General features: G+C 28.7%; 1 protein-coding gene across 1 annotated transcript in view; it reads left to right on the top strand.

The window, feature by feature from the left end:
* The window catches only part of LOC115878819, a 32,433-nt gene extending 16,831 nt beyond the window's left edge, over positions 1–15,602 (top strand). The window contains exons 3-17 of the mRNA XM_030895426.1: positions 1,361–1,440; positions 3,998–4,172; positions 4,321–4,327; positions 4,763–4,874; positions 6,390–6,629; positions 8,733–8,861; positions 9,519–9,648; positions 9,703–9,825; positions 10,120–10,209; positions 11,576–11,699; positions 11,828–11,930; positions 11,984–12,099; positions 12,686–12,777; positions 12,833–12,922; positions 15,240–15,602. Coding sequence (XP_030751286.1) covers positions 1,361–1,440; positions 3,998–4,172; positions 4,321–4,327; positions 4,763–4,874; positions 6,390–6,629; positions 8,733–8,861; positions 9,519–9,648; positions 9,703–9,825; positions 10,120–10,209; positions 11,576–11,699; positions 11,828–11,930; positions 11,984–12,099; positions 12,686–12,777; positions 12,833–12,922; positions 15,240–15,299 — 1,671 coding nt within the window. The 3' untranslated portion in view covers positions 15,300–15,602. The remainder of the gene's footprint in view (positions 1–1,360; positions 1,441–3,997; positions 4,173–4,320; positions 4,328–4,762; positions 4,875–6,389; positions 6,630–8,732; positions 8,862–9,518; positions 9,649–9,702; positions 9,826–10,119; positions 10,210–11,575; positions 11,700–11,827; positions 11,931–11,983; positions 12,100–12,685; positions 12,778–12,832; positions 12,923–15,239) is intronic.
* The last annotated feature ends 2 nt before the right edge of the window (positions 15,603–15,604 follow it).

The raw sequence follows: 15,604 nt of genomic DNA, 5'->3' as shown, positions 1-15,604 counted from the left end.
CGTATAGTAAAAAATTATTAACTAAATATTACTGACTATGTTTAAATATTAATATTTTTAACCAGTATAAATAATTTTTACTTAATAATAATAATTAGTTCTAACACAGTATTCATAATACTGTAAGATTCACACTTCATTATTTACTTTATAAAAATAAAAACAAATATCAAATACAACTTAAAACTAAAAAGAAACACACTTAATGCTACAAAATTATTGCATACCTAAACTGATAATCCAATAGCATAGGACGCTCATTTCTTTAGCCATCTTAAAAAAATTCCATTAATTACGTATTGACACAGGGTTGGGAGCGCGGTGCACCCCTTTTAGTACACTTTCTGGTCCGACAGTCATTTGTTAAGTTAATTACTATGCGCAAATAACAAATTAAAATGTATGGACATGTACCGGCATTATTGGTTTTCATTTAAATTTATTGGGAACAACAAAAAGTATTTGAATATTTTTTTTAGATTTACATTATTTTAATAAAGTGTTTGTCTTAAATTTGATGTTTATCACTATTTCTTATTTTAAAAATTTTCTACCGTATGATCTAAAAATCTTTTTTTATTATATTGTAGTTTATCTCAAGTATAATATATATGATAAAATGTAGTAATATGGTGTTTCCTCTTAATATTGTTATGACGTTAAAATTTAATAAATTATAATTTAAAGTATTAAAAAGATATAATATATAGAAGAGAGAACATAGGAAATCCCATGTAAATCTTCAACTACCCAAACTCCCATGTTGATTTTACTGCAAATTTGTAAATAGTTTTTTTAAAGATCTGCGTATGCTGGATACACTTGCCAATGTTGAACCATTTTGGAAAACCCAACTTTAATTAATTTAAGGAAAACTGCATCTATCTTTAAATTAAAACTTAACAGGTAATAATTCAAAACCAGACAAATGTCAACATACCTTAAGTCCTCAACCTATAATTTTGTCAGTTTGTGATGCCGTTTACGCTACTAAGTTATATTACCTACAGTTAGTGCCCAGAATGCATTTTTGTAATTTAAAACTTGTTACAAACACGCAAGAGTCTAACGTTTTGTAAATAAAATTTGACATTTACAAAAGAGATTATTATATTTAAACATATAACCAGCACAAATGAGTAGGTTCAATATTAAAAATTATTCTAATAAAATTTTATATAAGAATTGTTTATCTGTCTTCGTACAAAGCACAGTTGCACAAAGCACACACTTCGTACAAAGCACACAAAATTTCATTTCTAATCACATTTTTTGTTCAGCGCGTGTTCAAACCTAACCTAAAAATATTATTAATAGGTATAGTTTAAAGACATATAACTTACTACTTTGTTTTTCAAAGGTTACGTTTGCAACAGAGTTAGGAAAAGTGGTGACTAGAATGCAACTGGAACGATCAGAAGTAGCTTTTTTCGTCTACACGTATGGAGCCTACTACAAGTAAGAAAAAATAATTAATTTACTTTGTGATTTCGTTTTTTATTTTAACCTTTTTTATAATTATTTGCCATTTTGCTTTTATGATCCATATATATTTTTTCTTTTGACAATGAAATCAATTTAATTATATCAATAAATAAAAGGCGTTGATCAATTTTGCGTTGCTCACCTAAAATTGAATTAAGTCGGTTCAGAACGTTCTACGACGTTTTCCGACACCTAATCTCCACTCTTGTCTATTTAGCCAGAGATCATCAGGTATTTCTTTATTTTCTAGTTCTTTATCCACACCCTCCCTCCAGCTTCGTCGCGGCATTCCTCTTTTATTTCTGCCTCGAGGTGTCCACAGTAAAATTTGTTTTGATATTCTGTGATCGGGCATTCGTTGCACATGACCAAACCATATGATTTGTTTTGTTTTTATGCCCTTCTGCCTTGCATTATTCGATCTTTTATACCCTCAAGTTATTCAACCATTTTCAATTATGGTGTAGCCTCTGTCACATATTTAGATACTCTCTTTGTAGATGGGCCCATTGATTGTCTATTGTTAGCTATGCGGGCTCAAATTATCCCTGCTAATTTCCTAATATCATGGCCCCATCTCAACTATGGTCTTCATTTAGGTCTCCTAATTCCTCGTAGGTACCATGCTGTAATTTTTGTGGTCCATCTGTTGTCCGTTCGTCTTGCCAGGTGTCTTGTCCATTGCCACTTGAGGGATTTGATTCTGTGAATGATATCTATTACCTGGGTGATTTGTCATATCCACTCTATTCTTTTACGGTCTTTCTTAGTTATTCCAAGCATATTTGAATAAACGTTGCAGTTTCCTTATAATATCCGTTTCAAGTGTCCAGGTTTCGCATGCATAGGTCATTACTGAAAGTACACATTGGTCGAATGTTTTCTTCTTTAGATAAAGTAGCACTCTAGATTTGAATATGAATATGAATTTCTTCCATAAGCACTCCATGCTAACTTAATTCTTCGGTTGATTTATGGTAGTAGAGATTCCGAGCTGTGTATTGGTTGTCTCTAATATATGTATTCTTCTACTATTTCTAATTTTGTGTTATTAGAATGTCTCTTCTTTGCGCTAGTTTGTTGTACATTATTGAGGCTTTTGCTAAATTCATTTTGAGACCCACATTATTGCTGCCTGTATTTAGTTCGTTAATTTGTGTTTATAGTTCTTCAAGACTAATTGGCAATTAAGACTATGTCATCAGCGAACAGCTTTGGTAATATAGAACTGGATTTTAATGTTTTCTTTTAAAACATATTTTTGAGAATATAAAATAATAAAAATCATGAGATATACACCAATTATAACTAATATTCTTTTCTCTTGCAAAAAGTTGTAAGTACTATAATTAATAAATGTAATATTTAATTTTATAAAACTATATTGATGTTGTTCTGGTATTTTCTTATATAAATAATATTTTACGCATGACACTTTTATTATAAATTTTAGGGAAAAAATGTTAAAACCTTAGAAGGCGTAAAACAGGGCATGATTAATTGCCACTTCTCAAAGAATAATTATTGCGATACATGTTTTCATTGTTATTTTTAGATTCCGACGAATGTGAGAAAAGAATATAAAGATTATTTGCTCTGTATGGGTATCAAAAATCAATTACTCTTTTCTTTTATGTGTTTAATGACAAATGATATATATCTTCGTTTTATCTGACAATAAACATTTACAAGACACATAATTAATATTAGTTAACAGCACAGTGCTAATAAAATAATTTCTTTAATTCATTTTATTCTAAAACAAAAACAAACTTTAAAAAGTTTATTTGGAACCATGATTGCACTTTTACCACTTACCTCAATGAAAAGGTATAAAATTGTATTAACAAAATTGTGAAACACAAATTTCGGGCATTTGAGGTTTATTTTATGCAGTTTATCACTGATTTCAAACACTGTATACGGATGAAAACTATCCGTGTAAGCAAACCAAAGAAAAATAATTTTTGTGCCACGCAGTCACACACTACAGAAATGATTCAATTTTAAATTTAAAACAGACCTATAAAACAACATTTTTCACAACATGCAGTGCCTTAAATGCGATTGAAAAAAGCTAAATTTTGATATTGTTCGTGAAAAATAGTTCGCATTTACCAACATTGTCTATCACAGAGACAACAGAAAACTCTGTTATTATATTATTTGGATAAGATTATAAACAGTTTGATCAAAAATATATATATACCAAGAAAATTGGTATAGATATACCCCACCTCTATATAAATGATCAAAATTCTCTTATTGATCTCTTTTTAAGTATAAATTTATAACACAAACAATAATATTTAATTCTTTGATATGAATTTATTTTTAGAAAGGAATATTTTTGATTTTGTTATTTTTTGATTAAGCTACTTGTTTCAAATATCAACTCTAGTTTAGAATTATAGAAAAACATATTTTCTATTAAATATATGAAATATGTCATCCCTATATATTAAGTGAAATTATTAAATAGAATATATGAAACTACATATCTCTATTTTAGATCTAATATAGACACAAGATTTAAGTTGGATAATTTGGGCAAAAGATTTCAATTAACGAACGAAGCCATAGGTAATATGAGTTTTTGGCCTAAGCTACAATTACAATTCAAGGACAGCAAAACAATATATTTAGACAAAGCAACCTTCTTGCAAAATCTTACCACTTTTAGGTATGTACCAGTTATATAATTAGACACAGCACAACGTATATATCATTAATTATACTTAGAACAATAGCAGTTTGAGAATGATTATTTACAATACACTAAATATCCTTCTTTTAAGTCTATTAACTATAATAAACCGTAATACTGGATGGCAGAAAATAAGTTATAAAATAATAAAGAAAAATGTAAATCATTAAACACATTTCTTCTTTAACTTGTAAAATTGTAAAATAATGAAACAAAAAAATGTAAAAAGAATGATAAAACTGAGTTATTTACCTACTAATTACACTTTTATATAAATTTATTAATAGTTTTTAATGAGTTTAAAATAATGTTCTTCTTCTTCACTATGCTTAGTTTGAATTTATTAATAGAAAAGAGAGTCAACGACATTTAATATATTAATTAAAGTTCTTTTTCTATTCTAAAAACTGTTAATATATTTTTTTAATTTAAGTCATATAATTTCAACTTCTTTAAATCATCTTTGGTTTTGTTATAGTTGGAACATAACTATGTTAACTGTTAGTTTAACTTAAACTGTTCTATATAGTTACTAGTTATTGATTAATAGGAATACTACAATATTATTAGAAGAGGATACAACTGTGGAACAAGTACTTACTTGGTATACAACTGTAAATGCCGCCATGTTGGATCACTTAACCACTCATATTAAGGAAACAAATACCAGTGGGGTATGGAGGTAAATATATTATAAGTTCTAATTAAATGAAACGCGTATATTTAAAATAATGTACTATTCAGAGGACATCATAAGAAAATTTAATTTAAAAAAAGTAAGATTTTTGAAATAAAACAAATAACAGAATGGCACTGAATATTAGCATAATTTCTACGTATGATCAAAAATAAAAATGGCGTCAAGTTGCATAGAATCTAATAAGTTATTTTTAAACCACTATACAGGGTTGTTCATGCTATTCGACACTGAGTATTGTAGCCAAAAGATTACATTTATGGAAATTATTAGGATAGTTGGAGGACTACTAAAGCTACAATTTAAAATTATTTTCAAAAGGTACAGAGTATCCCAAATAAATAAAAATATAAAAGTTGTTCTTTTAATGGAAGCTATATATTATATATATTATATACATATATTATATATACCCTGAATATTATTACATTTTTAGTTTCTACGAATAAAATAAAGGTAAATTTGATTAATGTTTACCGCACTTTAATCTTACCGTTTTTGAAATATTTATGATGTTTTTTGAAAATGCAGTAAGTTTTGAAAACCAAATATTGTACTGAAGTTTTTCCATTTACTAAATTTTGTGTTGCAATAATAAAATAATACTGCATTATACAGAATGACTAAAAATGTATTTTAAATAATTACTAGCTTTAAACGATAATAACTTGTTAAATTTAAACGGAACTCCCTGTACATTTTACGTGAATCAGATGCACAATTTAATTCTCTATCAAACTGTATTATATCTTTTTTTACCTATCTCTACTAGTGTTGAAAATGCATTTTCTTATAATTTAGAGCTCATTTACCAATATACCCATGGAATATTGACATTTTAGATTTTTTTTAAAGCAACATATGTACAAAATAAACAGATGCTAAACACGATAATATTCCGAGCCCATTTATTAAAAAAAACTATTTCAATCTTTGTTAAAGAATACACCAATTAAATACCACCATTATTTCCGCCCAAATATTAATTAATTACGTGCTTAATTGTGCTAGTTAATAAATTATTCTAAATAAATGTGGATTTAAATCAGAAATCAATATATGAATATTAATAAGTTATGAATGTGAACGTCTCTGTTGTTATAAATAAGCAATCATCAAAAAATTAGGTAAAACTTAGAATGTGTTACTTTTTACCACATTGTCTAATACACATTCATTAAACATTAAATAATTTACCATTTTTTAATCGTAAAAACCAGAAATGTAAGGTGTTCCATTTAAAAAATACAACTATGATATTTTTTATTTATTTGGGACCCTCTGTACCTTTTTAAAATAGTTTTAAATTGTAGCTCTTGTAGTCCTCCAAAAATCATATGGCTACAACACCCCCGTGTCAAATAGCTTGAACAACCTTGTATTTGTAACAAAATGTTTTTTTGTACTACAAATGTATGTAAACCATTCTACATACACTTAAAAATACATGTATGCTTGCTCCAATAGTGTCACCTACCCGGTAGATTCCTTTTATCATAGATATCTGTTGGCTTTCAAAAATTTATTGAAGAGTATCGAAAGTACCGGCATAGCCAGCGTTTATGGGGTAAACTACTTTGGAAAAGGATATCTGAAATCGCAAAATTACATTAGCTACATTCAACACGACTCCATAGCTAAGGACTTATTAAATACTTCCCTGAATTACGTGGCTAAATTAAAGGAGGAATACAAAGTTCTGGCACATACTATGAATAACTATGGAAATATCCGAATAACGTATGTATTTATTACTTTGAATAAGAAGACTAAGGAAGGAGTATATCAAAAATCTTAGGTACACCGCGATGGGCCTCAAATATGGCCTACTTAAATTCCGGTTTATCAGTGTCGTTCTAATTTTATTTAAAAAATGTAAAATTATGATGTAGGGTAGACGTGGGGTAGACTCAATAATTTGTTGTTTTATTTTACGTTGTGAATAAATGTTGGTAGTTATTAAAATTGTTATAAAAATATATAATTCTAATAAAAATAGATAAGTTATAATAAGTATTTATTAACACAAACATCCGATACGCTACTGAAGCAGGTAAGTCAAATTAACGTATCTAAATTCTTTGACATCTAATCTTTGACAAGTAATAAATAAAAGCTATATATATATATAGAAAAATATATAATTTAGTTAATTTAAGTGAATTTCATAAATGATCGGTTTACTACACGTATGTATATTATATAATCACTTACTAGCGAAAAGTTGTTCCCATTATTTCACTCAATTTTTGCCGAGATCTATCGCACGCTACACAACCAACTATTTTAGAGTCTTTTTCGATAAATCGCGATAGTGTCACTGTTAATTTAAGTTCTGCCACAATTTCCATCTAGATTTACTACCTTTATACAACTATCAGTAGTAGAATAAATAATAAATAACATAAAATAAGCTCCGTAAAGACTGACAAATCCACAAAATTTCAAATCAAATTCAAATGTGTCAAATGAATCGTCAAACAGAACTGTCAAGGATCCCCACCCGAGAGTGCTTTTTCCGCCCACCATGCATGAATACATGAATAGCATTATGCTCCTTCTTTAGTCTTCTTATTCAAAGATTTATTATTATAATTTATTTTGTGAATGTACAGGGTTAGGCAATAGTGCGTCGGGCAACTGTAGCTCCTAGAATAAAAAACTTGAGAATTTTGTCTAAGTGCAAACCTAAAGTATGCGAGGATGTATTTCAGGAAAATATTTCAACTCCTATAATGAGTGACTCGAGATGATTTTTTTAAAATGAAACACCCTGTATATTATTGCATTTTCGGCTCCTTTTTAAATCACTTTACATAATCCTAAGATATGAGTAAATATATTTTGATAATTTCAGAGATATTAATATTTATTAATATTTCTTTATCAACCTTCCTTAAGAAATTATTACCAATACAAGAACTGCCCTAAAACCAAACCTATATTTATATATAGTATTTACTTTATATGGTTTATACCTACTTTGCTATAAATATTGTAATCTTAGATCATACAAGGTGTTCAAAATTTTCTTCCAAAATTTTTTAAAATATAAAATAATTTTTCTTTGTTTTTGAAATGGAACACCCTTTATATTATCTTTTTATTAGATCTAGAGTTAAAAAAATTAACATTTTTTAGTGTTTAATGTATTTCAAAATTTTGAATGGTTGCATTTCATATGGCTTTTTCAACTGTAAAATGCGGGAAAAAAATCAGTGGGTCGTGGCTTTGACAAAAATTTATTGTGGAAAATGCCATATGAAATATGAAACCGCGAATATCTGCAAAACCGTTAAAAATGTTGAAATACTCTAAATACAAAAAAATGTTCACTTTTTTAATTCTCCATCAATTGAAAAAATAATAACCAAGTTTTCCATTTAAAAAAAACTTTATATTTTAGAAAGTTAGGCGTAGAATTTTGAATATCCTGTACGAGACCATCTAAAAGAACAGTTGTTGTTAGACCATCTATCAGTTGTATTTTTAATCATTTTTTTTTTAAGAAAGGCTCAAAAACATATTTTTTTATTTATTTATTAATATCTCTGAAACTATTGAAATATATTTACTCATATCTTAGGATTATGTAAAGTGATTTGAAAGGAAGCCAAAAATGAAATAATATACAGGATGTTCTACTTAAAAAAATTATCCCGATCCACTCATATTTTTTTGAGCCACCCTATAGAAGTTAAAATATTTTCCCGAATTACATCCTAGTACATACTTAAGGTTTGCACTTAAACAGAATTTCCAAGTTTTTTATTCTAGGAGCTACAGTTGCCCGATGCACTATTGCCGGGCTCTGTATATTAAAATAAAAGATTATATTTTTAGACACGAAGTCATTATGAAGAACGAGAAAAGACACCCTAATTATACAGAAGCCTTAAACTATTTTGAGTCGATTGCTCTGTATACGGATGAGCTGAGAAAACTGCAAAGATCATTGAGAATGACGATTGGGTAAGTAAAGAAATTAAATTACCTTTACTTTTATTAGTTCAAATTAGTTCAAAAACAGACTTGAGCTTGAGCTGTTGACAAAATTATATTTCATTATATATTTATTTATTATGAAGTCAGGGTGATAAAAAGAACAACTTAAATTCGTAAAAAAACACTATAATGTCCTGTATAACAATTGTCACATCACAATATCACAGTATTTTAGTATTTGCATACTAATATACTCTACACTTCTTAAAATTTAATATCTAAATATTAAGAAAATTTTTCAAAAAGACTTAAAATAAAAACTATAATCAGAAAAGACAAAAATTGCAGAGTACAATAGTCAAGAGTTATAAATTATTGAGTAATACGCCCCTCCTTGTATGTTTCCTGTTATTAATTTCTAAACATTCAATTTTTTTATGTTGAATTTGAGACTTCTGATCTATACAGTGTGGGTCTTAAGTAAGTGCAAATATTTTACGGGTAGTATATTTCGATCTCTTGAAAATTTGGAATTTTTTTAAAAATTTAGGTTGTAGATTAAAATAATCAGCATTGAAAAAATATTATCAATGTAGCTAACTCAATCATTGAAAAATCTAGCTGACAGAATTTAATGTATCCCATCTACTTAATTCATTATAATTTTTTACCGCATATTTTTAGAGAAAATGTAAGCGAAAATTTATACGTTGCCGCACACCAAGAAGCAATAGGCATTGCACTGCTCATAGTGGTGCTAGCTGTTTCTCCAGTTATTATTTGGTTAGTTCACAATGCAGTTGCCACAATACAGGTTAATCAAAGAATAAATTATGTTATCCTTAAAAAAATTCTGTGAATTTTTTAGGTCTATGCAGGAAACTTATCCAAAAAAGCAAAAGAACTTAAACGAGAAAAAAAGAAAAGTGATCTGTTACTTTTCCAAATGCTTCCTCCAAGTGTAGCAACACAATTAAAACAAACTAGACAAGTAAGTGACAATATAATTTCATGATCATGCAGATGATTATAAACTAGCAAGTTTATAATCATCTGCTGATGATGCTAACATGGTTAGCGAAACGCGCGTCCAGTGTAAAAGTAAAAGTGATTTGGTGTTTTGTGGTGATTTAGTGTTTGATTTTGCTGTGTAACACCATAGGTTCCAACCCTCAAAAGTTTATTTAGGACGATTGTATGAATCCATAAATAAAATAGAAACTTATTAGATTAATTTAAAATGGGTACATCTTTGCCAAATTTAATTAACATTTATTTGTTTTAGGTTCCTGCAGAATATTATGCATCGGTTACAGTATATTTTAGTGATATTGTGGGATTTACAGAAATTGCTGCTAAAAGTACTCCTTTAGAGGTAGGCAAAGATTCAGTTTTACATTAAATATATGAAGAATATTCAGATTAAATTCGAATAAGACATAATGTGTTGCCAATTAATATTTATTATATTGATTGTATATGTCTAAATATCTGTACTTTATATGTAGAGAAGTTGTGTATACTAATATTACTTAATAATTTGAAGTAGAACTTATAATATCAGAAATCTTCTAGAAATACCTATCAGTCTCTCTGACGCAGACAGACTGCTCTAACTTTTTCTACTAACTAAAAATTACTACCACTAATTTTGACGTTCTGAATACTTACAATGAAATTAAAGGAACAAACTTCTACGCTAATTGAAACCACTAATTTATCCATTAATTTCGAGGTTTTGAATGAAGCTCTAACTTTTTCTACTAATTGAAAATTGCCTCCACTAATTTTGACGTTCTGAATACTTACATTGAAATTAAAGGAACAAACTTCTACGCTAGTTCAAACTACTAATTTATTCCTCTAATTTCGAGGTTATGAATGAAGTAAAAAATGTCTAAGCTTATGTGGCGGATTTATCTCTCCAAAAAAATCCTATATGGGTATTTTGCCACTGCAAGAAAATCTACAAAATAAAATAGTTATTTTTTTGTAAACACTGCTGCATTAATCCAACGGTAACTACTTGTCAGCAGTTAGGTTTACTGAATGAAGCTCTATCTTTTTCTACTAATTGAAAATTACCCCCACTAATTTTGACGTTCTGAATAATTACATTAAAATTAAAGGAACAAACTTCTACGCTAATTGAAACCACTAATTTATTCCACTAATTTTGAGTTTTTTAATGAAGCTCTAACTTTGTCTACAAATTGAAAATTACTACCACTAATTTTGACGTTCTGAATACTTAAGCTTCATTCAGAACCTTGCAATTAGTGGAATAAATTAGTGGTTTCAATTACACTTTATAATTTTTAGTTTACGATCATTCACAATGTTTAAAAAATACTTAACCTTTATTTATATTTACTTTAATAAAAAATTAAAATTAATAGAATATCCTAGCAACAGCTTGCGTTAGTCAGTTGTATCCATAGAGAAAGCCTAATATTTAGCTTATAAAACAATCAACTTTTGATTTCTAACCACAATTTCTCTTGACGGAAGATGATCAGAGACCAAAAGGATATTTCTCGCAAATTTTGAAGTATAATTCGTGGAAAAGTCAAAATTTTCATAACTTTTTCTACTAATTGAACATGTCTACCACTAATTTTGACGTTCTGAATGCTCACATTGAAATTAAAGGAACAAACTTCTACGCTAACTGAAACCACTAATTTCGAGGTTCTGCATGAGGCTCTATGCTATTTACTTATTTGAATAATTTATTTCAGGTAGTTACATTCTTAAACAAAATATATAAACAGTTTGATGCCAAAATCGAATGTTATGATGTTTACAAAGTAGAAACGATTGGTGACTCGTATATGGTAGCATCTGGGTTGCCAGTGAAAAACGGTAATTGTCTGTACCAACTTATAAAAATTAACCTTACTGAACTCAAATACCAATTTAAAAAAGAAAAAATCATTTTGTGCCATACAAAACTTAAATAATATTGACATGTTAACACCTACGAATTTTAGGCAATAAGCATGTATCGGAGATAGCCAGCATGGCTTTAGACCTGCTCGCGGGAACGAAGCATTTTAAAATCCCTCACAGAAAATCGGAGAAATTACAAATAAGGTATATTAATAGACATTCTGTTTTTAATTCTTTATTGAAAATTCCATTTTTAGATCTGGTGCTCATACAGGTCCAGTAGTCGCGGGTATCGTTGGCTCAAAGATGCCCAGATACTGTTTATTTGGAGATACAGTTAATACAGCTTCTAGAATGGAATCTACGGGTGAAGGTACTTATACAATGTCACATGGAACTTTTTTATTTATACAGTTAGGTGAAATTTGACTCGGGCGATAGTCTCTACTTTGATTTAGATTAAAAATCACATAACAATATTAACTCTGTGGCCCTTGAGTATCTGTCAAATTTGACATTTAAAGTAATAAATGGCTAACGGGTTTTTTGGCTTACTGGCCAAATTTCGAAAAACTTTATTTGAAAAGTTATTTTTTCATTTTACATAAATGTATCAATTTTCAGCTAAAAATTTTATTCATTATTTTGGGCATTGGCCGATTGTCGTGATAGAGGCAAACATAACTGATAGAAACCCGTTTGTCATCCAAATATTTATCAAGTACTCTTATACTTACTTCAATATTACAAATAAATTAAAAGTTTTTTAAGAAAAGTTTTTTGAAAAAATATCAACTTGCGCAATGCAAACTATAAATGGTTAATTATTCTTTCATATATCGAGGTATCATAATTTCTCCATATTTTTTTTATCTCTAATTATCCAATTTAAGTTTAGATTTTTTCTACTGTTTTTATATAGCAACCAGTTCTATAGTAATAATTTTATCTATTTCTAGCTTCTAAAATTCACATAAGCTTAGAAATGAAGAAAGCATTAGAAGCCATTGGAGGATATAAAATTGAAGAAAGGGGTTTGGTAGAGGTCAAAGTAAAACAATGTATTAGTATTTTAATAAAATATATATTAATACTGTACATTTTAGGGTAAAGGATTAATGGAGACATTTTGGCTAACTGCTAAACAAGGAGGCACGCAAAATACTGTTGAAATAGGAGCACCGTCATTCTTTGCTGTAAGTATTTTTTGCTAGCAGTGTTCTCGTATATTATATGTTCAATGTATTTACGAAAGAATAATCAAATATTATCAAAGATATTCTATACATACAGGTAGCATGTAGAATTTTGAAATAAAAATTCTGTTGTTAAAAATAATCTTGTTGTCCGGTTGCGTGTTACCGTTCAATGGGCAAAGGACCAAAAAATATTTAAGTTATTTTGTAATGGGTGTCGAAATTCCATACTAGATGTGAATCCCTTCTAATTTTATTTTTCTAGTTAAAGAAAAAATTACGAAAAACTTTTTACAGCGTTGTTGTAAATTTTTTATCGGTATCATCAGAATTGATAATATGTTTTCTTATATTATAGCTTAGTCTCTAGAGTTTACGATAGAAGATAAAAACAGAAGCTCAAAAATCTGTTAAATATTTCGCACCGAGAATATATGATATTAGACATAGATTGTAACAAAATTCAAGAATAAAATGATATAAAAATATACACATGACATATATGCATTTTTATAAAAGACGGTGATAGAAATAAAGAAAATAAAAAAAATGTGAATCAAACACCAAGAAATTATGTTTAATATGATAAATATGTTAATAATGGCACAACATTGGCGTTAAATCCGATTGAAAACCTGTGAGATATGTTAAATAAAGGCGGTTAAGAGCAGAACCGTACGAACCAAACGATCTGAAAACATTGAGTAAGCAGCTAATCCATATCTGGGAAGATATGAATCAAAACGAAATAAGGAAGCTTATTTTAAGTATGGATCAACGATGCCAAAATGTTATTAGTGCCAGAGGTGCTACCCTTGCCCTTGCAGACCCTTGCTTTTAAAAAAGTTTTTGTCAATTTTGTAAAATTTTACTTATACCGCTAATTTCAGAATTTTCATGTTTTTAGAATCTCAAAATTATTCTTAGTTTAGACAAAACTTACTCCATTGTAAAACCTAGTAATGAGAAGTAGATGACTATAATTAACATAAATAGCATTAACCTGACTTAATAATGTGATGCTTTAATTTATTGGGTCTATTATACACTACTCTAGTCTATTATACATTTACATTTATCTTTTTATTTAATTTTTATGTAATGCGCCCGATTATCTCGATTAAACCAAAAAGGTGTCAACAAGTACCACACAAACTTAGTAAGTAAAACAGCTCAATATAAATAATAAAACAAGTAAACAAACAGAATGTGGCTTAACACGAGAACACAAAGTTTTATCTGGTATCAGACAGGGAAATAGCCTTAGACCATGTCTTTTTAACATACTAATGGACCAAATAATTGAAAGTGTAAACGTGGTTAATGCAGGATTTAAGATGGACAATCGTTGCCTGAGAATACTCTGTTGTTATCCTGATTGCTGAAAATGAAGACGACCTACAGCGCCTCCTCTATAAATATAACATCGCGGCACAGAGTCTTAACAGCAAATTTCATGCGAAAAAACACAATTTATGGTAATATCCAATGAGTGCAAACTAGTAGTAAATGAGCGCATTTTAAATCAGGTAATGAGTTTCAATTATTTAGGGATAGAAAGATCGAGCAGCAGAAGTATAACGATTGAAATGGACAATCAGATTAAAAAGGCCTCAAGCATAGCAGGGTATTTACGTGATGTAATATGGAAAAATAAATGTATGAGTACAGAGAGTAAGACCCGAATTTATAAGATCTGTATAAGACCTATAGTGACTTACGCTGCTGAAACAAGAGCAGAAACATCCGAAACAACAAAGAAAATGAGAACAGAGACGAAATAATTACACACTAAAAATAAACACGCTAATAAACACAGACACGCTAAGAGAGTTGGGAGTACAGGACATTGTCAGATGGGTAAGAGCAAGACACGCTGTTGGGGAAACCACGTAAACAGGATTATTCCAGATCAAATTGCCAAGTGGGCCAAAGCACAAAAACCAGAGACAAGACGCCCAGATCGTTGGTAAGATAACTGGACATCACAAGAGGACAATAATTTACAGAATTGACAGGACCTCGTTCTATTATAAGAAGTAGTGCGCCCATAAAAATAAAAACGGAGCTCCATATGCAGAAAAATTATGCAGAGCAATATTGTGATATGCTGTATATTATGGATATTTTTATTTTGCTCTATTTTTGCTGCAATAGATTAATTTTGCTGCAATAGACTAATTTATTGCAGTACATATCTAAGATTATTTAGATAGTAACTATTTTCCTGTATTAACAATATGCTATGATTTTAAGTGTCAATTTTAATCGAGAAATTATTTGATCCTAAACCATTTTAATTGATTTTATGTTATAGGAGGATGAAGACATGGAGCCAGTATTCATCAAGAGGCTACGAAACGAAAGTTACTTTTAAGTTGTTTAATAATATTGATAGGCATAGATGTAAGAAAATATATCTATTGAACATTCGTTCTTTAAACTATATGGCGTAAATAAATGTTTAAAAATTCTCTACTTCTAAAAAGACATTTAATGTTGATCTCCGCACATTTTAATCTGTGATGCGATTAATTGTAGTCATTAATTTATTTCACTTTGTATGCAATTCTAAACCTATATTAGGTAGAAAATGTTTTAAATGTAAGTGCAATGGTTTTTATTTTTTTATATCTGTTTTATGGAATATATTATGTAAGTACAAATAATCAAAAATAAGTG

The sequence above is a fragment of the Sitophilus oryzae genome, unplaced genomic scaffold, assembly GCF_002938485.1.
Source record: "Sitophilus oryzae breed Bouriz unplaced genomic scaffold, Soryzae_2.0 scaffold_1532_pilon_pilon, whole genome shotgun sequence".
Classification (NCBI taxonomy): Eukaryota; Metazoa; Arthropoda; class Insecta; order Coleoptera; family Curculionidae; genus Sitophilus; species Sitophilus oryzae.
The sequence above is the reverse complement of the archived record's forward strand: the minus strand, read 5'-3'. Positions and strand labels throughout refer to the sequence as shown.